At 41.1% G+C, this 24,770-nt stretch overlaps 1 protein-coding gene across 1 annotated transcript in view; it reads left to right on the top strand.

The window, feature by feature from the left end:
- The window catches only part of esr2a (estrogen receptor 2a), a 25,508-nt gene extending 1,334 nt beyond the window's left edge, over nucleotides 1-24,174 (top strand). Inside the window, exons 2-9 of the mRNA XM_008297298.1 lie at nucleotides 8,098-8,983; nucleotides 9,290-9,456; nucleotides 10,827-10,943; nucleotides 11,498-11,806; nucleotides 17,354-17,492; nucleotides 20,462-20,595; nucleotides 21,611-21,794; nucleotides 22,018-24,174. Of these exons, the coding sequence (XP_008295520.1) occupies nucleotides 8,517-8,983; nucleotides 9,290-9,456; nucleotides 10,827-10,943; nucleotides 11,498-11,806; nucleotides 17,354-17,492; nucleotides 20,462-20,595; nucleotides 21,611-21,794; nucleotides 22,018-22,255 (1,755 nt within the window). The 5' untranslated portion in view covers nucleotides 8,098-8,516 and the 3' untranslated portion in view covers nucleotides 22,256-24,174. The remainder of the gene's footprint in view (nucleotides 1-8,097; nucleotides 8,984-9,289; nucleotides 9,457-10,826; nucleotides 10,944-11,497; nucleotides 11,807-17,353; nucleotides 17,493-20,461; nucleotides 20,596-21,610; nucleotides 21,795-22,017) is intronic.
- Nucleotides 24,175-24,770: the final 596 nt, after the last annotated feature.

Raw genomic sequence — 24,770 nt, 5'->3', positions numbered from 1 at the left:
TGAGTGTGTAAAATAGTGCTGTCAAAAATTCTCTGTGCATTGACTGAGAATTGTCGACTTTTTGAGCTGCACAAACTGTGTGGGCCGGCAGACGATCTGACTTGTCCTCTCACAATTTAATGTGCTGAATGAAAGATTTAGCACATAAGATTGAGGCAAACATAAGGTGCCAAAGCTTAACTTAATTCCAGGTACCCTACTTTCTGCCTTCCCTTCCCCGTGGAACGAGAACACAAGAATCACAGAGGAATAGTGACAGGACTACTGAAAGGACCATATGAGCAGTTCATTTAGTTTTTTTGATTGCTTGTTTTATCGATTTGTTTTACTTTGGTTGTTGTATACTAGTGCCGATGCTGAGTGTTTTTATAGTGTTTCCTCTCGTCACTTGTCAGTCAAACGGTGTGCGAGAGCTCCAGCTGTGGCAGCTGCTGCTCATTATGACCACAGTCACAACAGATGTGGGGGTGAATATTAGTAGAGCTGCAGCAATGAGTGGATTAATTGATCAGTTGTCACTTATTAAAATAACAAACAGTTATTTTGTTAATCGGTGAAGAAAAAAAAAAACTCTGATTTTAGCTTCTTAAACGTACATACTCTCTGGTCTCTTTCCTCTTCTGTGATAGTAAACTGAATATCTTTGGGTTCTGGATAAAAATAGAGAGATCTGAGGACATTCAAGCACCTCATCACGAAATTAATGTAGTAGTGTGACCAAACATTTCTGTGCTGTGATTTGCTCCTACCTTGTCAGCTTTACTTATTTGCAGCAGTTTGATGAGATTTAGTGATGGTCTCCCTTGTCCTCTATTATGTGTGCAGAATTAAAGATTTCATCTGTGTCATTAAGACTGAGGCAGACATTAGAAATAAATATGACATACTTAAGATGAATCCCAGCAGTCTTGACACCTGATAGATGTGAAACAGCCCAAAACATCTACGAGAAAGAAAAACACAACAATCGCAGGGAAATAAGTTTTGCTTGTGACAGACCAGAATCAATCAATTCAGGATATTTTTTCTTTTTTTTATCAGTCAGTTTTACTTGTTGTATAATATTTCCGTTGCAAGTGTTTTTACACTGCATGTCCTCATCATATAACTCCAGTTCTCACAGGAGCTGCTGCTCATAATAACTACTTGGTAATTAATCCATTTGTCAATTATTAAAATAATCAGTAATTCTTTAAATAATTGATTTTTTAAAAAACTAATTTTATAAGGAAAAGAAAGTCTAAATTCTTTTCTTCCAGCTTCTAAAAACTGAATAATTTTATTTTTTCCCTCCTCTGTGACAGTAAACTGAATTTTTTTAGGTTGTGGACAAAATGGATGTCATGTTTGGCTTTGGGAGACAATGATTGACTTTTTCTTTAAATTATTTTCAGACATTTTATAGCAAAGTTTAACAATTAGTTGAATAATCAAGGACATTTTTGACAGAATAATCACCAGTTGAAACATTTGTTAGCTGCAGTTCTAACAACACAATCTCCACTGTTACTTGACCTTTGTTTTAATTACCCATGTGTTCAGCTAACTTCCTGATGGTGGCCTTTACTTATAATTATGTTTCACTCTGAAGGCTTTTGCTGACAGCACGACAATGTTAGAGAGGTAAGTTACAGGTGGTTTGTATGAGGGTAGATTACATTGAGAGGTTTTCCCTAATTTGTGTGTAAAACAGTAACAAACATGCTTGTGAAATCCAGCACAAACCACCACTAACTGCATTCTCCAAAATCAGCTCCAATCTGTCATTTTGTGCAAAAACCTGCAGTTGAAACGAATGTAACTACGTTGCAGTTTTTTTTAAATGTACGAGGATGAATGATAAACTGATAAATCAGTGTGAAATTGAGTTTATAGTGCCAAAAGATGTGTTTCAGTTGTTGCTGAGATTACTTTGACTGTGAGATTAAGTCAGAAGCAGAAGATGCTGCAATTCAATGAGACTTTTCCACATTCTCTGGCACAATTCAGCTCTGTAGTGAGGTAGGACTTCTTTCTGCAGAGCTGTTTCATATCAGTTTCTGCCTGATTTAAAGGAGGCACTGAGATTTGGGAATGGGAAAATGACACAGCCTTGAGCTTTTGTGTATTCTGGCTAATGGCCTGGAACAGTTCCTTCTGCTACAGAATTTACTTTATTTGGCTTTGATTTTTTTTGTGTGTGTGATTTTGGGGAGACATGTATGCTTCATGCGTGTGTTTGCTCGAGGATGTGGAAGTTCATTAGCTACACTGACAAACGCAAACTCTCTTAGGTTCCTTGCTGCCTAATCTGTCCAACAGAGTCATTTTTGGTGAGACAGCCTCAGCTAAGGCTTGAGTAGTAATTGAGTTATCGATAACAGAGTATCTTCTAAAACCAACTAGCTGAGCTTGGCAGCGGAGGAGTTACTGCAACCTCAGTGTCTGACCAGAGATGTGAGATCTCTGGAGAGACCTTTAAATCAGGGCTGCATGATATTGGAAAAAAGTGGCACTGAGATACCACTGACACATATCAGAAATAAGATACAGAATACAGACATTTTCAGCAGATCACATGAGCAACTCTGTTTGGACAGAATTCATCATTCAAGAATGATTGGCGTGACTATGTAGGCAAGTGCATTTGCATAAAAAAACTTTGCTTTTTACTGTGATTTATGTATTTATTTCTTTGCAAACCATTTGAAACCTTTATTATAGGGTGTACCACTGACAAAGTAGTTACCAAGAATTCATTTTTTTTCTTTGATATTGATATCTGGCAAAATAGGACTTGCAGTAAGTTCTTCTTCACCTGAATTCGGTGCATCACCTACGGACAAAATGTAAATAAAATTGCACCCATACCGCCTCACATGCAGGCTATGGCAGAAACTAGTGCACATGAAGCCTCTAGTCTCCCTGCTCAGTTACCTCCAGCACACACAGCGCTGTGGAAATAGTTCTGGCTGTGCAACTGCATGGAAAGAGTGAAATAAGGCATTCTCGTGTCAGATGTACCCACGAAGAAGCAAAGTGATTTAATCTAGTTGAGCTGTTTTCTATCATAGTCTGTCTTCATGTCAACAGCTCAGATTCTTTTCAATAAAGTTACAAAAACAACTCAAATCAGAGTAAGTCATGTTTTAAGAGACAGACTTCTGAAGAATGAGAATTGTGCGAGTTTTTCTTTTTTGCTTAAAACCTTGTAACATAAGTAACATTTCCCAGCTGCCGTAGTGCTCTGGAACCCAGTATTGAACACGCAGCTGCAGCTTACACGTCAGAGCTCCGCTGTGTTGGCTGATAGCGGCGGAGGCAGGATGCGCAGCGTCGTGGAGGATCTGGGAGGTTTTCTCCCACAATGAGCTGCCAACTCCAGCAGAGTGTGACAGTGAGGAAGTTTAAAGGCAAGGTCAAGGCTTCAAAGGGAACGCAAACTCTGCCACATCTGCTTTTTGCCCCAAATGGTAATTAAAGAATCAAAAACCTCTTTTCTACTCTCTTAAAGTGACTCATCTGTTTTAGGGGGAAGATCGTGGACTTCAAACACAAGGTCACCGGAAACTCGGTGAAACTAAACTCATTGTAGAACACAGTGTTACAGTGTTTCTGTCAGCAACACATCATCTGTAGATTGATACAATATCCTCAGATTAGCTGTGATTACATTAGAGCGTGCGCTTTATTGAATGTAGAGCTGCATTGTAATTGACATTTTGTGATTCAGGCCAATACCTTTAGTAACAGATGAGCTGTCAAGCAGCATAAATCATCTTTCAACAGAAAATAGCTCAAACTTTAATCTCCTCACATTTAATCTGTCAGGACACTTCAGAACAGTAGAAATGAGCTCTAAGTACTACATATTTCAGTGTATTAAACCTTTGGGTTGAAATGGAACACATTTTATTAACAGTTACTTATGTACACATCCAGTAGATGGGGAGACAGATTATGATTCAGTTTGAGTCATATCTCTGACAGCATTGGCTTACTGGGTTCTCTGTTCTCTTTAAAATTCACAAGTAAGTGCTATGACATGACATGTTGTGAACTGGTGCCATATGAATAAAATTGAATTGAATTACGACTCTGAATCCAGTTTCAGAACAATTTTAGCTCTGTTTTGGTCTCCACCTACTCCACAATATCACCAGCTAGTTCAGTTTATTAGTTTGCAGCCTCCTGCAGCTGGAGACGACACAGATGAGAGAGATGATGAATCAGAAATGTAATTATGCAAAGTAAAAATCTAATCAGACAGTTGAAGATGCGTAGAGTTTAGGGGAACTGCAGAGTCTGAAGATAGCTCCTTCTACAATCAGTGGTGCCTTTTTACATTATTTGATCCGGTAATATAACAATATTGATTAGAGCAGCTTCAGAATGAAGAAAAACTCAGCCTTTAGCGATCATCTATCGCGGCCAAATTGTAAAAAAATTCTTTAATGTGTGTAAATACGTAGAGCAAATGTGCCATATTTTTCTGATGCACTGGAACAGATTTCTTTAAAATTCTGTAGATGTGTTAAATTAATGCAAATGTAACATAAATGTAGATAATATATAACAACATACACTTGTTGTAACATCCCTGTATAACTTTAAAAAAAAAAATTTTTAATGAGACATTCTTTAAAGGGAAGATCCCAAAGTTTTGCTGCTTCTAACTTAAAAATGTGAAACTGTTATGCTGTTTTTATCAAACATGATGATGAAATTGAATATTTTGTGGTTTTGAATTGTTGGCCTGATTTGATGTCCCATGGACATGATGCTGCCGGTATGTGCCATGTATTTCAGTGTTTGGTGGTCCATTATGTGTCCACACCTCTGCAGTGAAACAAAGGATATGGTCAATGTGCAAAAATATTAACAGTGGATGTAGCAGTGCGTTGTAATGTTTCTAGTTATTATGTCTCTGCGCGACGGACGACCCAGATTTTTGGTATCTGTCCATCCGTCACATTCTCATGACTGCGATATCTCTTATGCCTCTTGGAAGTACTTCTTAAGTTTGGCACAATTGTTCACTTGGACTCAAGGATGAACTGATTGGAATTTGTTGGTCACATGTAAAGGTTACCACAACCTCACAAAATATGGTTTTGGCCACAACTCAAGAATCCATTTGGTGTCTAATAGGATAAAATAATGCCATTTTATATCAATGAGGTCAAAGGTCAAGTCTGGACTGCAACTTGTCTACTTGGCCGAGTCATACAACCACTAAGCAGTGATTCTAGTTATATTTAACATATATTGTCAGAACTTTTACCTGTTTTAAAAATGCTTGAAGGTTACTGATTCGTAAAATATTGCTGAGTTTGCCTAAAAGGCACAGCGTGTTTCCACAGCTAGTCATTTTTAAGATAAGATAAGCTTTATTGATCCCTTTGGTAGGGTACCTTAGGGAAATTAACAGGAGGGAGAATTGTTGGGTCAGCCAGTATGAGCAGCGGCCCTTACGATGAATGTTTAATTTGAGATTGTGAAAATAAAAATGCACCTTGGCACTTGTCGCATTATCCAAAATAATTAATGGCCAACTGTAATAGTTGCAGCTTTGTGAGTTTAATTACGGCCAGTTTTGCTTTGCTCATTTTACGCTTCCAGCACAAGACTCCAACTACTCCTACGGATTATCAACTTTTATTGGCCAGCCAAACCAAAGCGTCTCTCAGCTATTTGGCAAGATTAATAGGCCCTTTTTTCTGCTGGATAAGTAATGACTTACAGAAGCAGGGTTCATGCCAGAAAGGTAGAGACATCGTGTACCAATTTTAACTGAAGACAGACTCCTGCCACCCAGGAATGATTAACTCTGCTGGATTTACTGTATTGGATGTTGTAACAGTAAACCAACTTGTCCTTAGACTGCACTGGGACTGTGTGTGTGTGTGTGTATATGCTCTGTATTTATTGATCTACCAGCTGTCTCTGTCTACAGTACATCATAAATCCTAATTCCTATTTCCTCTCATCGTTTTAAGTTGTGGCACTTGTGTAGAAGTGAAATTTCACCTTCCAGTGATAATATTTTGTTACAGCGGGGAGCCTGGAGTTTCACTTTCAGCAGCCCTCATTCACATGCATTGTTTTCTTTCTGTTTTAATCTGTATAGCATTAATGTAAAGTATAACCATTCTGTGAAAGAAGAGGAAAAATCTAACTTCTAAAAAAAAGTTTTCTGAAGATTTTTGACCACTATGGCGGCCACATTAAGGCTAAGCTTAGACTTGTCAAAGGGAATTTGCTTCAATTACTGTAAGGTTTCAAGTTAAATTTAGGCAAAAAGACAGTTATAGACCTAAAAAGTCTGACAAAATAGGTCAAAGCTTATCTAACAATAGTTATTATTATTAGAATTTTTTAAAAATCCTATGGAGTCACAATCAGCGGTTCTTTTGCAATGCTATGACCGGGTCAGTAGTTACAATTTTGACATTCATCTACAGCAAACCGACCAAATTCATGAGAGACAGTGTTCATTTCCCAGATCGAATAATCTCTTAAACTTTGTTAAATCATGCCGCTGTTGTCTGAATTGTCTTTGTCATCTCTGTCACCCAGGTCATCCTAAGTACTTCAGTAGAGGGCAGCTGGACTTTTTGGTTCTTTAAGATATTTTATTGCTCGTCAAGAAGCTTCCTTTGTTCTAACTAACTGCTAGGACGTCCCATTTATTCTTAGACCCAAATCATCTGGTTCATGGCCTGTTAACAACCCAAGACTCACATGTTTAAGGTATTGGTGAAACTTTCTGGGAAGATATGTTAGGACTACATTACAAGTACCTGATAAGTGGTGTCCGGGGAACCCTCTCTGGTGTTTAGAGATTGTAGTTCCAGTTCAACATGATGGCTTCCTCAATGGGATATCTTCCACAAGTGACTGTTCCCTGCCTTTTCGACGCACCACCTTTGGGCAGTCAGCTTTTTCTGTAAAAGCTACGACTGAGTGGAACGCCCTGCCTGAGAACTGTTTCTATTGGCTGAAAAACTTGCTTAAGGACACTCAGAACTGCAACCATTAATGTCTTTTTCATTTGCACTGTGTGTGAGTGTGTGTCCGTATGTACGCTTAAGAGTTTGTGTGTGATGTTGTGTTTCACTGTGTCATGTATTCTATAGTCCAGCTTTTTTGTGACATTTTAATATTGTGATGTTTTCATTGTGACCTGCCAAGGGACTGCAGATGGAAATTAGCTTAAAGCGAACTCTGGTGCAATACATCAGAGGGCAACATTCATGTTTAACATTGTACATGGTCCCTTTTAAAAAAAAACTGATTTATAATTGTAATGATAAGTGGTGTCGTGGACCCTCTCCGCTGTTTAGAGATCGTAGTTCCAGTTCAACATGATTACTTCCTTCACTCTTCTCCTGCCAGCTCCTCAGGACTAGACTCAGCAGTCTGCCTGCATCTAAAGGGTCAGGGAGGCTTCTTTAAGGACAGTAATGTTCACATTCTGTACAGAGAGGACGGATGGTTTGAGAGAGAAGTGAAGGAAGTCCAGTTGTGCTCGAATGAAGTACTTGTTCTATTGTTGTCTAATATGTTACCTACGGAACCCCAGAAGGTACATGGAGAAAGAAAAAAACAAGGAGAGGGAAAAAAAGAAGGTATCTTTTTTTAGTAACTTTCTCAGGAACTTACAAAACATTTTCAGGATCTCGCAGTAACTTCCTCGAGATCCCTGCAGCCCTACGACAGTGGAGGACACCCACCTGTAAAGAGAGTGTCCTCCACTGTCATTTCTCCATACTGCCAAAAAGACCCAGAAGTATATACCTGCATACCTTTTGTTTTGCAAGATCTCGAAAACGTTATTGCAAGATCCCGAGAAAGTTTTGTTTTCTCAAAAGATACCTCTATTTTTTTTCCCTCCCTGTTTTTTTTTTTTTTCTTTCTGCATGTCCCTCCGCAGTTACCTAATATCGGCAAAAATATTCCAAACTGTAGATTCACCTTGTAGCTTCTTTCTTTGACTGTATCTCATTGCTGCATTTGCTCACATAGGAGCAAATGATTGTCCCTTAAATATATTTTCAGATCAGTTCGTGGTCAGTATTTTAGTACTTCAGCCTGTGCTTTTTGTTTCTTATCCAGGTGGACAGCTCTGCTCCCAGGAAGTGATGTGACTCTCTGGCTGGACTGAGAACAGAACCGTCGTTGTGAGAACCGAACCATCATCTCTATTCTGGATCAAACAGACTCCTCTTTGGTTATCTTCTGGATTGTTCCACAAGACTGCTCTAGAACCAGCGTCGGCTCTAATGTTGATTATGTGATCTGTCCCAGCACTAACATGTCACACTGAGCAAAACTGAAACCAAGTAAAACACACTGAGTTTGACACATCCACCAATCTTGAGCCTTCACCATGTGAGCTCATAAGTAACTGCTGGCCTGTGAACGTAGCTCTGCTGTCTTTTTTGTTTTTCTGTGTCACTCATCTTCGAGCAGAGCTGCAGTACATGTGGATAAGGAAATAACCACAGTGAACTCGACACCAAGGGAAGATATGCATGTTTCTTAGACTCTTTTCCTCCTTTATTGATGATGCAGTAATTCTGGTGATATTGAGAGCATCTGTTGTTGTGATGGCCGCTGCCTCCACTCCAGAGAAGCATCCGCCCCTCCTGCAGCTCCAAGAGGTGGACTCCAGTCGAGTCGGCAGTCGTGTCCTCTCTCCGATCCTCAGCTCCTCCTCTCCTAATCTGTCCCTGGAAACCAACCAGCCCATCTGCATCCCGTCCCCATACACCGACCTGAGCCACGACTTCACCCCTATACCTTTCTACAGTCCAACCATCTTCAGCTATGCTGGTCCCAGCATTTCAGACTGTCCCTCTGTCCATCAGTCACTAAGCGCCTCTTTATTCTGGCCCAGCCACGGCCATGTGGGGCCGCCCATACCTCTGCACCGCTCGCAGGCTCGACCCCAGCACAGCCAGCCCAGCCAGAGTCCGTGGGACGGTGTCTTAGCAGCCAGGTAGGACGGTCCTGACTCTCACATGCAGTTAGAACCATCACCCAAGTTAGTCAGCAGCTGAAAGATTATTTTTACCTGATGTTTTATTTATTTTACGGATAATTATTTCAAAAGTTTGTCATGAAAGGTCAAAATTAGGTTTCATTTTGTCATGTAAACATCTCTGGCAATGCTTAACACATGCTGCCATGAGCCAAGCTGATCTATAATCATATGCAGTACATTTAAGTAACTGCTAAGGCCTGATTGCTTATTTCACATGTTTTTCTTGTGGGAAGAAATAATGACTCGAGCCGTATCTGTTAGTAAGAGTGTGAGGAAGCGTTCCCAGGAGAACGAGGAGGGCGTGGTGTCATCGGGCGGGAAGGCAGACCTCCACTACTGTGCTGTGTGTCATGACTATGCTTCAGGCTACCACTACGGAGTCTGGTCCTGTGAGGGGTGTAAGGCTTTCTTCAAGAGGAGCATCCAAGGTGAGACACAACATGTACAGTACTGATGCATGGATGATGTTGTGTTCGCTGAAATGTGCATAGTGTTAGTAAAATATATCGGCATCTATTGGATGGATTAAAAGTCTCAACCATGTGGAGCCCCATTCTTTTCTATTACTTGTAACACTTTGTGGGCACTTGGAAAAATGTCATACTTGCTGATTTGACTTTTGTTGACTTTTTAAAATTTTTGTCAAACAAATTATCCAAAAACTGTTTTGTTTTGTTTTGTTAAATTATTTATGGCATTGTAACATTATGCTGCAGAAAAGACATGCTTGAGTTCTCTCTCCTTCTCATGTTTGTACTGTTTCCATAGAGGTGCAGGAAGTGTCCCACAGTGAGTAAAAATGTGACAGCACCAAAAAAAACACCTAGAAACTGCTTGGAGTTCTCAGAGTTAAGACTAAATTGTCAGTTCCAAGAGGATTACTCCCACTGTCCTTTGTGATCCTCCTAATTTTTCATCACACAGCACGATGACGTGTGTGGAGTTACATTTATTGAACAAATTGCCATAAAATTTGGCACAGACTTTGGGGTTTTCCGTCAAGATAATTACAGTAACTTTGCTGATCCCTTAACTTTCCATTAAAGGAATCATTAGATCATCATTTTTTGTGTGTGCAGAACTTTGGTCTTACAAACGAATACCAACAAAACTGATAAAGCTCCTTTCAACTTTAATTTGTGTTTAGTGTTTGTTAGCAAGTGATAGCATACTTACATGCCAAGCAATGTAAGATGATGAACTGTTTTTAGTTGAAAGCAACACATTATCTACAAGTGCAGCTTCACAAAGCTGCGAGCATGGCTGTAGATTTTTAGTGTTGCTCAAATCTCAGCCTGGGACACAATCATGAGTTCAACGGTGACACACCTCACTGCAGTAAGTGATCAATAATTACGAGCTCCTCCGAAGTCATGAATTTAGAAAAAAAACAAAATGTCATCAGAAAATGAGATTTTATCCATAAGTTTAGAGTTTCTCTTGTCTGACATTTACTGTGGCTGAATGTGGGTGTCTGGATGTAGTATCTGCACAGCCTTGGTGGACAGTTAGTAGCATGTTCACAGTACAGTAAAAGAGAGAGGGAGTTTAAATCGATGAAGAAAGCTTGCCATTAGTGCCCTTTAGCTAGTGCTCATTTTCCATTGAGACAGTCCAGTCAGCAGGAGTTTGTGTCTCAGTCTACAAGTCTGTTGGGTTCTTAGTGCAGCGATGTAACCTTTCATAGTCTTGCTCCTGGAGTATTACCTAAGAAGTTCTGGCTCCACACTGATCCTTGTTTTTTTCATGTTTCTTTTCTTCTTTCTTTGTCCTCTTAATTTTCCCTCCTTTGTTTCAGGACACAATGACTACATTTGCCCAGCAACCAACCAGTGCACTATCGACAAGAACCGCCGCAAGAGCTGCCAGGCATGTCGCCTTCGCAAATGCTATGAAGTTGGGATGACCAAATGTGGTTAGTGTGACTTTGCTTTCGTATTTGTGTTATTTTTTTTTTACCCTTGTCACACACAAGTCAGGTTGTGGTCACAGGGAAAGTTCACCACCAGGTTTCTCATTTGTAGCAGTATAATTTGTTTATTTTGTCCCATCTTTTATGTGGTTCCAGCATTTATCCTCCTCGCATTCAGAGAAATATGATCCCGCTCTAAAAGCCATGAATGGCCCTTGTTAATGAATTCCATGTAAAATGAATCTGTGGAGCAGCTGTTTGAAGTGAACCTGATTGCTGTTAGCTGCAGGGGAGTGCAGTTGACTCAGCAGGAGCTCCACAGTGCCAGAACCTCCCAGCCTGCTCACTGCTTACGTCTGCCACATTTATTTAAAACACAAGACATTTGGGGATGGTAATGAAGGCACAGAGCCCGATAGTAAAATAAAATTACAAAAACACAAAATGGCAAGCATGAATGGAAAAGAACAGCCACATTACACAAATATGCATGATTAAAGCTGGACAGAACAAGTGTAAACACACTGTAATTTGCAGCGTGCCTTCTGTTCCGAAAGGTATTCGAAAGGAGCGTGGAAACTACAGGAACCCGCAGACGAGGCGAGTGACCCGTCTGTCCTCGCAGGGGCGAGCCAACGGACCAAAGGTGTTAACTGGACCAGCAGAGGCTTTATTAAATGAGCCACACCCTCCTGCACTGACCCCAGAGCAGCTGATCGAGCGAATAATGGATGCGGAGCCGCCAGAGATCTACCTCATGAAGGACATGAAGAGGCCGCTGACCGAAGCCAACGTCATGATGTCGCTCACCAACCTGGCTGATAAGGAGCTGGTGCACATGATCAGCTGGGCCAAGAAGATTCCAGGTGTGTGTAGTTTGGTAATGACCTCAGAATTACTGTATTTTTGCTACATGTGAAAGTAGATAGACAACCAGGCTCCACATTTGCACAGTGAAATGAGCAAAGAACAGGAGAGAAATACTGAAAAGGAAGGTTTGGTTGCAAAAAAAACCCCAAATGGGCCACTCAGTTAATGGAATATTAATCTTAATCATGACTTTGGAGTCACACAATTATATGAACAACTGCAATAGTGATGTTTAACATTCTGTGCTGATAGAAAACAGCCCACGTAGATAAACCACTTGTTTTCATTTTTGGTTAATCTGACATCAGAAAGCCTTCTTTTACTCTTTTCAAAGCCATTTTTAGTCACTCACCTGTCTGAGCTGCTGTGCTTGTAGTATCTGGTGGAGACTGGAGGCTTCTCTGTGCACATGCGTGCAGCCTGCATGTGAGACATTGATTATTGGTAAAATCTAGTGTGTACCAATAGACAAATATGCAACAAAAAATGGATTTTAGGTAAGGAAGAACCTTACTTTTGAGTTTTACTTGGATGCAGATTTGCATTAGCAGTATTGTAGAGCAACATGGAAGTGAAAGCAGTGCTAAGTCCAATCTAAATACTCTCCAAAGCAAACGGCTATTTCAGATGCTTTGCCAGTGTTTCATCATATGAGAGGTTCCAAATGGCTCCCACCTAAAAGTAATTTTCACAGTGAAAACACTTTTTTTTTTTTTTTTTTTGCATTTTTAAATGTTTATTTTATTTTTTTTTTATTCTATGGATATGGATTCTCCTACAAATATACAAAAGCACCCTAATCAATCTATAATGATGAATTCTGTTTAATCAGCTGGGAAAAATTCTGGTATTTTTCCACATTGTAGTATGTATATATATCGCAGAAAAACAAAATATCACAAAATATTTTTTTTTCCAATATCTTGCCACCTTCATATCCAAACACTTGTTATTGCAGACACTATATCTGGTTTCCATTTCTGTGGAAGATGTGATACGTGTTGTGTTAATAGATTAGCTAGATGTCACGAGCAACACTGAAAAGATACAGAAGATGTTTAAAGTACATAGTAAAACACATTTTGTGGAATTTACAACAATGCAAAGTATTGTTAAAAATATATATATTTTTTAAAATAGTTTCTTGAATAATAGCTAGAATAACACATCTGTGTATTGTTTTTATGTCTCTTATTTTAAGCATTGCTGCAGAGCAGCAATGTCTTCTGAAAGCAGAGGTAATGACTTTATCTAGGCTAGACACAGTAATTGTCTCTGCTTTATTTAGCTTATGAGTCCTGGTGTAGTAAAAGTGAGCAGCAGTGTAGGAATGGGAGTCTGGTAATGACCGTAATAATTCTTAGAATGAGGATCTCTGTTTATCGAACATGCAGGTTGACTGCAGACAGTATCAGACTGAGATAGTGGGATTCCTCATCATGATGCAGAAGCCTTTCCCCCCTCATCCTAAAGTGATTTGCTTGTGTGTACTTAGTGGTTATAGTCTGGGTGAAATCAAACATGTTTAGATCCCACAGATGAGCTACTGTAGCACAAATTGCTGAAAACCTTATTGCTGCTATGATAGAAAGGTGTCAGAACACAGAGTGTATTGACACTTGCTGCGCATGGCACTACATAACAGCTGACTAGTCAGAGTGTGGTTGGCGTTGTTCTTTTAAATCCTGTGGATGGCCGGGTGCATGTCTGTGTTGTTTACCTGAGGAAAAGATGCACTATGAGAGGAAAGCAAGTTGCAGTGTGATGTTCTGCGGTGAAACCTTGAGTTTTGCATGTATGTGGATGTTACTTTGGTAGCTATGACCTTCCTAAACAATATGATGTTTTCCACAGTGCTAATTGGTTCAGAGAATGCGTTGAATAGTTAAACTCAGAACGGACAACTCGAGCAATTTTTCTGCCCTTTTGGTGCCTTTATGACGACTTCTCTCTCAATGACATAATATTCACCATGTAGGCTAACATAAACTTCCATTGTTCTGTTTCCAGCGAAATTATAGAGCTTCAGTTTTGTCAGTAACTACTATTTGTTTGAGTGCACTCAGAGATAACATTGCGGTTGGAGCTGTTTGATCTATAATACAATGAAACAGAAAAGTCGAAAGGGCTGATTACTGTGCTGTTTTTGTAAATGTTTGCATCTGCCCCGGATTCCTGCAGTGTAAATGGTCCTCTTGTTGCAGACCATGTACCCTTTATGGTGACAATAGTCCCTAAGCAATGAGCACTTTATTAGGAACACCTGTACACCCACGTCTTTATCTAGTTATCAATCAGCCAATCATGTGACAGCAGTGCATTGCATGAACTCCTGCAGACACTGGCTAGTAAATGTTCACAACAAACATCAGAATAAGGGAAAAATGTGATCTGATTGACTTTGATTGTTGATTACAGTCTCTAGTTTCATAATACATCCCTTGAGTGCAGTTCTGGTGATGGAATCCAGATGGGTTGGAACTGAGAGAAAGCCTACGTTAACTCTAAAAACTGCTCTTTACAACTGGGCTAGTGCTACTGCTGGGCTAGATAGCAGCTCAGTATAAACAGCGTGTTGAACCCTGAGGTGGATGGGCAACTGTGATAATACAAATAAAATAGGCTAATCGGTGCTGCTAAATCAAAGAACCAAATAAAACCCAAACCAAGGCTAACAGAGTTTAGGAAACTAAACAAAAACAACTAAACTCCTGAGCCAAACTTAATTACAATAACACCCATAATCAACAAAAGAAACTAAAACACAAACAAGTGCCTCAAAACACACATTACAAGACACGAGTAACTCCTAAACTAAGTTAGACAGCTGCTAACTGGAGTTTTAGTCTCTACCAAGACTCAGCTAACTCCCACACTAAGTTAGCAGCTGCCAACAGAAGTTCTGTTGCCACCATCGGCGGCAGCGGCTGGGGCAGGTTGCGGGTGAATATATATCATATCCCACCACAACGAGTGACATTTTAAGTTTGCGATGCAAAAATCCCAAATATGTTTTTACGTTTGGCTCTGATTTTCTGTCAAGTCCGTTTGCACTGCTGGTACTGTAGCTGATAGAACACAGATTAGAAAATGGATTATTCTACTGGTATTTGTTACAGAGAATGTTCGATCAATAACATTAGTTCTGTTCTCTGTTTAAACAACGTGTTGACTGAAGCAGCTGCACACCATTGTTTCATTTTTTGCAGAAGAGTCACGTGACGCGTTCAACGCCCCTTTTTATGTGAATGCGCACAGAGTCTGAAGCAGAAAGTCTGAGTTGACAAAGAAAGTTGATAACCACCTTTGTGATACCCGTAAACTCTGGCTGGGGATTTCGGTTTTGTCAAATCGGCTTTAACAAAGAAAGCCTGGCTATGTCAAACTTGCATCGCAGTATACCCCTCTGAGCAAACTGTTCACATTAAATCTGAGCTGCCCTGACTGGAGGTTGCCTGTTGGTTTATAGTCCAGGTGTGTTGATTGCTGCTGTTGGATTGGCTGAGTGAGGGTAGAGGGAACTTGGTGATGGTCCAATAAGGAACGGCAGGTGGGGAGAACAAGTGCTGGAGTGCAGATCTGAAGCGCCAGATTAATTTCACTGCAATAAGTGGCAGCCAGGGCTGGAACAGGCTCTCCAGGTCGCTACCACACGTCTCCCTTCACAGAGTCCACAAGGGATCCACCACAACACAAGACGGCACAAACCCTAGGGGCCGAAACACCCTCCCCTTAAAATACAAACCCCAGGCAGCTGCAAACACATTTGCTAATATAAGCTGCCAACTTACCTACAACCAATCAGAAAAAAAACAACAAGAAGTTACTAAAGTCTTAAATTACTTTACCTTTGTGATCATTTAGGATCCCAGACAAGTCCCAGTTTGTTACAATCCAGCCTCTAGGGTCAGCTGGATGTAACAAAAAAACAGTTGTTGGTTGTCGAGGTAAAGCAATTTATTGCTCAGTAATGAAACAAACTGTGATAATACAAAGAAAATGATTGGGTGTTGCTAGAAGAAACTAAACAAATGCCTCAAAACACACATTACACAAGATACCAGTAACTCCTAAATTAAGTTGGACAGCTGCTAACTGAAGCGTCAGTCTTCTCTAAGACTCGGCTTACTAAGTTAGTAGCCTCCAACAGCAGTTACTGTTTAACAAACAAAACACATTGACACAGGCACCAGGGCAAACTGTTCAGGTTAAATCCCAGTTGCCCTGACTGAGAGGTTGGTTGTAGATTTCTAACCAGGTGTGGTGATTGCTGGGGTCTTGGAGGAGGGCTCTGGGTTTGTGGACCAATCAGATGAGACAGGAGGCGGGAAACTGAGAGCAGGTCTGGAGCTCCAGGGCAATCGTCCCTGATGCCTGCCAGGTGGGATCTGGAGCATGGTCTTCAGCCAGCCACACCTGGGCCCACACAGTTGTCACAAGTCCACCACATAAACAAGACGGCACAAACACCAGGGGCTGTGCCACTAGTCTGACTCAACAGCATGAATCCATGGACTCGAGCCCTGTGCCAACAGTCCAGGCTGCTGCTGGTTAATTGATGTCAGGAATGTTTTCTGACACACTTTTGGCAGCTGAATACCAATAAATTCCCATCCTCTAATGGCTGCTTGCAGCTCAATGATGCACCTCCTCACGAGGCAAAAGTCACCTCAAACTGGTTTCATGAACATGATGTTGAGTTCAGTGGACTTCAGTGACGCCCCAAGTCAGCAGATCTGAATCCTCTAGAACTCCTTTGGGGTGTGGTACAACAGGAGATTCACGGAACAAATGTACAGTCAACATATCTGCAGAAAAGATGGGATGAAATCACATCAATGTGATGTCACACTCAAAGGAATGTTTCCAGCATCCTGTGATATTGATGATGGGAGGCCCGACACAGTATTTGTAGCAATTAGCATGGTGCTTCTAATAAGGTGCTCAGTGAATGTACACACTGCATTCTTCTACATGCACAAATATTTCTGTTATTACAAACAGCAGTCCAGGGGAGTTAGCCTAAGGCCTCAAGAAACAGAGACTTAGTAATTTTTTAAACAAATGATTGTGATCAGTAAAACTCATCTGCTATTAATAATCTGTCAGTTAACAGCTGATTTTAACTGTCTGTGAAAGTTAATATCCTCACTCAGAAGGCATGAGAAGGTGATTCACAACCAGGATTTTGAAGAAAATACAGATACAGACACAATGTAAAATGTGTATTTCTCTGATTTCTTGAGCACTCAGCAAGTGCCTTGGTTACAGCCCGTTGGCTCGTTAATCAGTGTTAGGTAGCATTTATTGTCACTGACTGTAGACATTGTTCCAGAAAGCACACAGCATTCTTCTACTGTGTTGTTGTGTTGCTGCTGTTGTTTATCTCCTATTCTTTATTATGCCCTCCTGCTGCAGCCTAGTTGCTCTTCTGGCCTCTTTAATTAGGCTGACCAAAATTCATTAGCGTTAATAAAGTTTCTGTGATATGCTTGGTCTGCACATACACAGTCATGCACTGTCTGATCACGTCCTCTCCTCAGGCTTTGTCGAGCTCGGCCTCTTGGACCAGGTGCACCTGTTGGAGTGCTGCTGGCTGGAGGTGCTGATGATCGGACTGATGTGGAGGTCAGTGGACCATCCAGGGAAACTCATCTTCTCCCCAGACCTCAGCCTGAGCAGGTACCACCAAAACCTCCAACCACCACCATGTCACTTACATGAATAAAGGATTATGCTTGCAAATATGGAGTAATTTGACTCCAGTTTTTAGTACTTATAAAGAGCACTAATAACAATGTTCAGAAAGATACACATTAACACGCCACTAAAAGAACAAAAAGAATACGCCAAGGTGTTTTGACATTTACAGACAAATTACAGGTATTAACAGCATCATCCTGACTAATCATAATTACATGGTGACTAGTCAGAATGTTTTTTTTTCCAGATTGCTATAACTTCATTCTGCTTGTCTGAATGTTGGTGCATGACGCTGCCCATATGAGGCTTCTCATTAGATGCTGGTCCAGTAAAGCATCAGAACAGTGTTAGCAGAAGTAACAGCGGCTTCTGTGGCGAATACGATTGTTAGAAAATGTAGCTAGATAGAAAAGAGGTCATAAATGATGAGGTTGCGAAGAACAAGAGTTTCGCTCATTAGACACTTGTGGAAATTAACTAGAAGGATGCTCTGACATGACAGTACAACGGTTTGTCATATGTGGTTGTTTGAAAAGCAAGCTGCCTCATGCTTGCTGTAGCTTCTGATGTAACTACAGATGTCTGCAGCATCATTTTTGCCTAAAAACTCCAATTCAGGATATCTGTAATTAGATTCTGACAAGGCAGGATTCTAGTTTGAGATGTCTATAATGTCATGATTAGTTCAAATTTGATGCCAAAATATCTAAACCAGACAATGGAGTTATGTCACATTGAGAATTAGATTTTACTGTTGTGGTTGGTCAGTGGATGTGTTATACTTTAAGTCTTTTCTGCCTTTCAGGTTCATGAACCTCCAAAATCAGCCAAAGGGTTGTCAAATATGTTGGGTGATAAGTAAAACAGTGTTTGTCCAGCATAGATATTTATCAGTGTTACATCTCAACTCTGTTAGGTTGCAGGGCATCAACAAAACCTGTTGTTTTCGCTTTGCTTTATTGTTAGTAGCATCACTAATGAGGAAAGGAGAAAAAAATGCAGTGAAAACAAGGAATGTGGGTGTTGCTAAATGAGTGAAACTAATAAAATAGAACCACAAACAGGAACAGATAAACTACCCAAACTAAAGACATTGGCTGCAGCAGCCTGATCCTAGTGTACCTTATTAACAGTAACTGCAAAAGTGTGTTCAGATGTGTGAACTTTACAGAGCCTGGCCCAGGTTATGATAGTTAGAGGAGTGCCTCAGTACAATAAATCAAAGAGAGCACAAAGCTGTAAGTAACCACAAGTAAGTGGCTACAGGACACATGTGGGGAACGAGTAATCAACAACAGGTAGATACCGAAAATCACAAGGCTACAGGAAACCACTGACAAGAAATTACAGAACACACAAAGACAACAAATAACCACCAGCGAGTAGATACACAGAACGCTTACAGAATTACACCAAAAATACAAAGACAAAGGGAGGCACAGAGGTGAGGTGCTCACGTTAAGGGTGAAAAAGATTCAGTATGTCCCAGTACATCCATCCATTATCTATCTATACACCGCTTAGTCCTCACTGGGGTCGCGGGGGGCTGGAGTCTATCCCAGCTGACTTAGGGCGAAGGCAGGGGACACCCTGGACAGGTCACCAGTCTATCACAGGGCTACACTTAGAGACAGACAACCAAGCACACTCACATTCACACCTATGGACAATTTAGAATCACCAATTAACCTCAACATGTTATTGGACTGTGTGGGAGGAAGTCAGAGAACCTGGAGAGAACCCACCCTACACGGGGAGAACATGCAAACTCCCCACGAACTGGCAACCTTCTTGCTGCGAGGCAACGGTGCTACCCACCGAGCCACCCTGCAGCCCTGTCCCAGTACACGTTATGTTAAATGAAGTATGCCAAAAATACCCAGATGTTCTACTGCATTCGGTCATATTTTGAAGTATGCAAGCCTGCAGCTTTTCTGTCTATTCTGACCCGCAGACCTCTAAAGAGACACTGTAATGTATGTGACATACCTGCACAGAGTATAAACAAGCTTAAACCACTAAAACTGCACACACAGATGACAGAGCATTTAGCACTACAGACTGTGACTCTCCAAGTTTCAGGCACAGTATTACAATGACACATGTCCCAGTTGTATGCAAACTGCATGAAACTGTACCTACTTGGTGAGGAGAGCTACAGTAGGTTCTAAAAGTAAAAAGAAAAAGTATGCAATTTTTGAATGTAGCCCTGGTCAGGAACTCACACAAATCAATTGACATCCATGGAACAAGATCATCCCCCAAAGGAGAGCCACCAAGGAAAAATACTAGGGATAGACTCCAGCACCCCGCAACCCTAGTGAGGATTAAGCAGTGTATAGATAATGGATGAATGGTTCAAACCTCTCATATGTACAGTATGAAGCACTGCCGTCATAGAACATCATCCATCCCACATTCACTTCATGCTGCTAATGAATAACAGATGCGGCTTCACTTGCTTTATTCATGATTTATTTCCTAACATTAACATGCAGATATTTGTCACTGAGAAAGTGAGAATATATGAGCATTGGGACTTCTTTTTCTCACATTTGGTTCCAGCTAGTTTCATGTTGTGCTTCTAAACTGCTGCAGAAGCTGCAGGGAACCTTCCTGGGCCCTCTCACCACAAGGCTCACATGCTGCAGCGCAAGGTTCACGGGAAAATTGATTTTTTTCTTTTCATTCTTTGTACACCTTTTCAGTCAAAACTGAAAACTGCAACTGAAAGATGTGTCAATGAAGTTACCTGAGTATTCAGCCTCAGAGCTTTCTGCCTTTACAGTTGAGTTCGATGCCACATGAGTACGCTTCAGGTCCGCTTTTATGTCTTGGTGGGAGGTAAATCTATGCTGCGTTTAAGAGAAGCGTCTGTACACTTCAGCATAATCTGGTGGAGTTGCCAATGATAAATAATTGCAAATGTTTGTGTCTTTCTGTGGCAGAGAGGAGGGGAGCTGTGTCCAGGGGTTTGCGGAGATATTTGATATGCTGATCGCTGCCACGTCCCGGGTGAGAGAGCTCAAGCTGCAGAGGGAGGAGTACGTCTGCCTCAAGGCCATGATCCTCCTTAACTCCAGTGAGTAGAGCATGTTTGTGTGTCTGTGTGTGTGTGGGCGGACATACGCCGGTAGGGTCCTCTCCATGTGCCATGTTCTGCATGTGAGGTTGAGTGTGCATGGGTCTCCAGGACGGGAAACCGCAGTCGAATGTTTGATTGGTGTCTCAGCTTGTGATGATGTGAGTCTGCACACGGTTAGTGAATAAGGTAGCAGAGAAAACCCCTAAAGGGACACTGTGTGTGGTTTGAGTCCCCGCTCTCTGTGGTTCTGCTGAATGCTCGGAGCAGCACGAAGCTACCTGTGTGAAGATGAGCAGGATGGAGGCAAGAGCAATTCAACATCCTTCTCATTGAGTGGTATGATTCGAGCGTCCAGTGGTCTGCATCATGAAGCTCTTCCACACTGGCCACAGAAATTGGTTTTATTTCACTATGTAGTAATAGCAGCGCTTGAAACGCCAGTGTTCATAGTCTTTCTTTATAGCGTGTAGGAGAGAGCCACATGTGATTATTGTTAGAACCTGCAGGCAAGTTTGAAAGACATGTTATCTTAAAAACAAATTGCCAAGATTACCCCATCTATCAGAGTCAGAAACTGGTTGATTTTTAACTTTGAGTCAGTCCCTAAACTAATCATGTGCAACATGCAGTGTTGTTGAAAAACTCAACTCAATCAAAGCTTTGATACCTCATCAAAATCACTTTATTCTATATGTCTCATTTTAAAATCCACCCAAAATATACCATCGGCACCAGATTCATTCAACAGTTTCCAGCTCCTCAGCACAACGAAGAAGACATTAGTGACTCAAGTGACAAACATTTAGACAGTTTTTGGCTGAACTGCAGACTGTGTTTCCACAGAGCAGAGAGGAGACAAGTATGGAAACAAATTTAAAACATTTGTCATAAAATATCTGTGGTAGTTAGAGCCATCATCTAATTCTAACTGCACTTGAATTGTTATGTACATTTAAAACAGCCCTTGTTTAAACCCTGACGTGTGTGTGTGTGTTTTTTTTTCTGTTACCAGACATGTGCCTCAGCTCCTCAGAGGGCAGTGAGGACCTGCAGAGTCGTTCCAAACTGCTATCTCTCCTGGACGCTGTAACGGACGCTCTGGTGTCGGCTATCGGCAAAACCGGCCTCACCTTCCGCCAGCAGTACACCCGCCTTGCCCACCTGCTCATGCTGCTCTCACATATCCGCCATGCCAGGTAACAGGACTCCCTACATCATGCTCCTACTGCGTGCACATCGAATGCTCTGATGAAACACTTGTGTAATAATAATAATTTGTGTAATGTGGAAACATGGTCCTCATTTCCTTAAATGTATTTTATTGCCCCATTATTACACAAAGCAGTGCAGACCAAACTACTTTTGGGTTACTGCACTGATTGCTGTTCCAACTCTTTGTTTGTCTTTCCAAATTTGCAGTAACAAAGGCATGGACCATCTTCACTGCATGAAAATGAAGAACATGGTGCCTTTGTACGACCTCCTGTTGGAGATGCTGGACGCCCACATCATGCACAGCTCCCGTCTGCCTCGCCAGCCTCCTCAGCAGGAGTCCACAGATCAGGAGGAGGTTTCCGTTCAGCCGCACAGCTCCGGGGTCGGACCCTCAAATACCTGGACGCCCAGCAGCGCCGGAGTCGAAGGTGCACCCCAGTAGTCACATCAGAATTCAAATGCAATGAAATTTCACTGCTTTGCACAAAAGTAGTAGACAGGACTGGGGTGCTTTATAGGAACTATCTGCAAAGATTGAGAGCTGGATTCTCTGATCGATCACTGCTGAATCTTTGACACACTGTGCACTATTTCTGGTGAATTTCCCAAATCTGCAAAGCTAAAGCTGTAGATGAAAAGCCAAACCTGCCAGATTCATTGCCTTGCCTCTATATATCAAAAAGCCAGACTGGAACAGGAGCTGTTCTCAAACTGGTAGTTTGACCATTGGGACCAGTGTTTGCTTCATTCTACATGTAACACATTACTGTGGGCCTTGAGTTGCTGTGGTTTTCAGTGATTACAACGTCATCTGCTTCAAATAAACCACAGGTGCTGTTTGATGAGAAGGCCAGAGCTGGACAGTAACCCTCTCAGGCAGTAAATAATTACAGCAAAGCTTTTTACTGCTTTATCAGTCCATATATTTGCCCCTTGCTGGTACAATCATGGAGGTGTAACCAACAGCTGTGTAATGATGCCCACAGAGATGGCAACCAGGGGTCTGCTGTAGAGTTTAAGTCTGAATTAGGAGAAACCTGAACCTAACCTTTCTTTGACAAATCCCAACTTTGTGCTTTGCCTTTGTTATGTTTTTTATTTTTTAACAAATGCTTAGCTGTTAACTAACTGTTCACAGATAAGACTGCAAGCAAAGATTGTCATTATCAGCTAAGCTGCTGATTATTTGGTTATTTTAACAAATTTATCACAGTGTATGCAAGTAAAATACCTACTGTAATTTCCCACAGAACACAGTCATGTCTTTAGATGTGCTCTTGTGGTCAATCAGTCCCAGATCCAAAGATATTCCATTTAATACTATGTATGCCAAGAAAAAGCATCAAATCATCACATTTGAGAGGCTAAAAGCAAATGTTTGACATCTTAAAACTAGTTCTTTACTCTGTCTTGGGTTAAACAACATTCGGCGATTTCATTTGATTGAGAAAAGCAGACATCCTATCTACAACATACAACAGAAGTGAGTTCTGACAAAGTTCTGGTGTTCTCAGCTCTTTTTAGAACCGTGTTCATGCAGTTAGACTGATGGTAAATCACAGGTGAATTCAGTTTGCTTTTAATGATCACAGGTTTTGTAACTTGTGTGTCATTTCTCCTCACAAGTGCACTCACAAGTTCTACTACTTGGTTTTTTTCAATACTCTGTTTTGAAAGTGTTTGTTTTTGATTGTTCATAAAAGAAAATACTCGACTGTTTGACTTTGAAGTAATGCGATTACTGATACAATGTTGAGTCTTTTGATGTTTAAGTGATACTGCACAAGGTGTTCTCACTTCTGTTGTATGATGTATTTATTCTGCAAATTGTTTCTACTAATGTTTTAGAATTCAATTTCCAAATTCCATGATTCTGATACAGCGTGTTGCTATAAATATACTGTGATTCAAGCTGCTGCTGTGGCGCTCAGACCTCTGGTTGACCACTACAGGGTGCTTTACCTTATCGCCTGCTTACACCAGTCTTTGCTCTATTTTTCAAAGACATCTTGTTTCCTGTGAAGAACCATCACCACTGTTGCTCTTAGGAAGACATGGCAGGTTTTTTCTTGAAGAAAAAGACTATTTTTGTATTTTGCTACAGTAGTTATTGTGACATGATGCAGCTTTAACAATCACTGCAAGATTAATGGTTCTTCACCAGCTGTAGGCGTCTGTATGTCTGGTCCTTGTGCATTTCCTATCAACACTCGCTTTGTCACCATTCAGCAAATTGTGTTATCACTGTGTATATGTACTTACAGTGTACTTCATGCTCCTTGACAAAATGTCACTCGTTGCTCATTTCTGGTGAAAACCTTTATCAATGAATGTGTAAACCAGTAAAATTCTACAAACACCTGTTGGTTTTTCTGTCACTTATCAAACACGATCTCCACTGTATTCTCCCAACTTTCAGATAATCAGACAGAGGGATTTTAATGTGTGACCATTTCTTTTTATATGTAAGTGTTTAACTTCTCCACCAGAAAACAAAGCAAAAGTATTGGACAGACACTACTTTCAATGAATGAATCCAACCGGACGGCTAAAATGATCACGTCTTCTTTAACTCAAGTTGATCTCATATGTTAATGATTTTGGCCTAAACAAAACTTGGATGCCAGAGATTCCAGACTAACTTTTTAATGTGGGTACACAAGCACACAATTCTGTTAGATTCCTGGTCATCCAGGTCATGGTAATCCTGGGAGCTAGGAGTGATGGTTGGAAGTTGAGGAGCTGAACAGTCCTGGGAACAAAGCTGGCTCTCCTCGTCTCGAGTGCTGCATCCTGGACAGCAGAGCGGACATCCTGAGGGGAGTCGTTTAAACGCTGGAGGATCCTGCTCACTGTCCTCACTATCTGCTGAACACACAGGGTGCAAAGTGCTCTAAGTAGAAGTCCAGTGTTCTTGGAGCAGACCTTGGCGATGCCCTGCAGGTGGGTCCTGTTTA

Source organism: Stegastes partitus, unplaced genomic scaffold, assembly GCF_000690725.1.
Source record: "Stegastes partitus isolate 25-593 unplaced genomic scaffold, Stegastes_partitus-1.0.2 Scaffold1207, whole genome shotgun sequence".
Taxonomy (NCBI): Eukaryota; Metazoa; Chordata; class Actinopteri; family Pomacentridae; genus Stegastes; species Stegastes partitus.
This window is presented reverse-complemented; position numbering and strand designations above follow the sequence as displayed.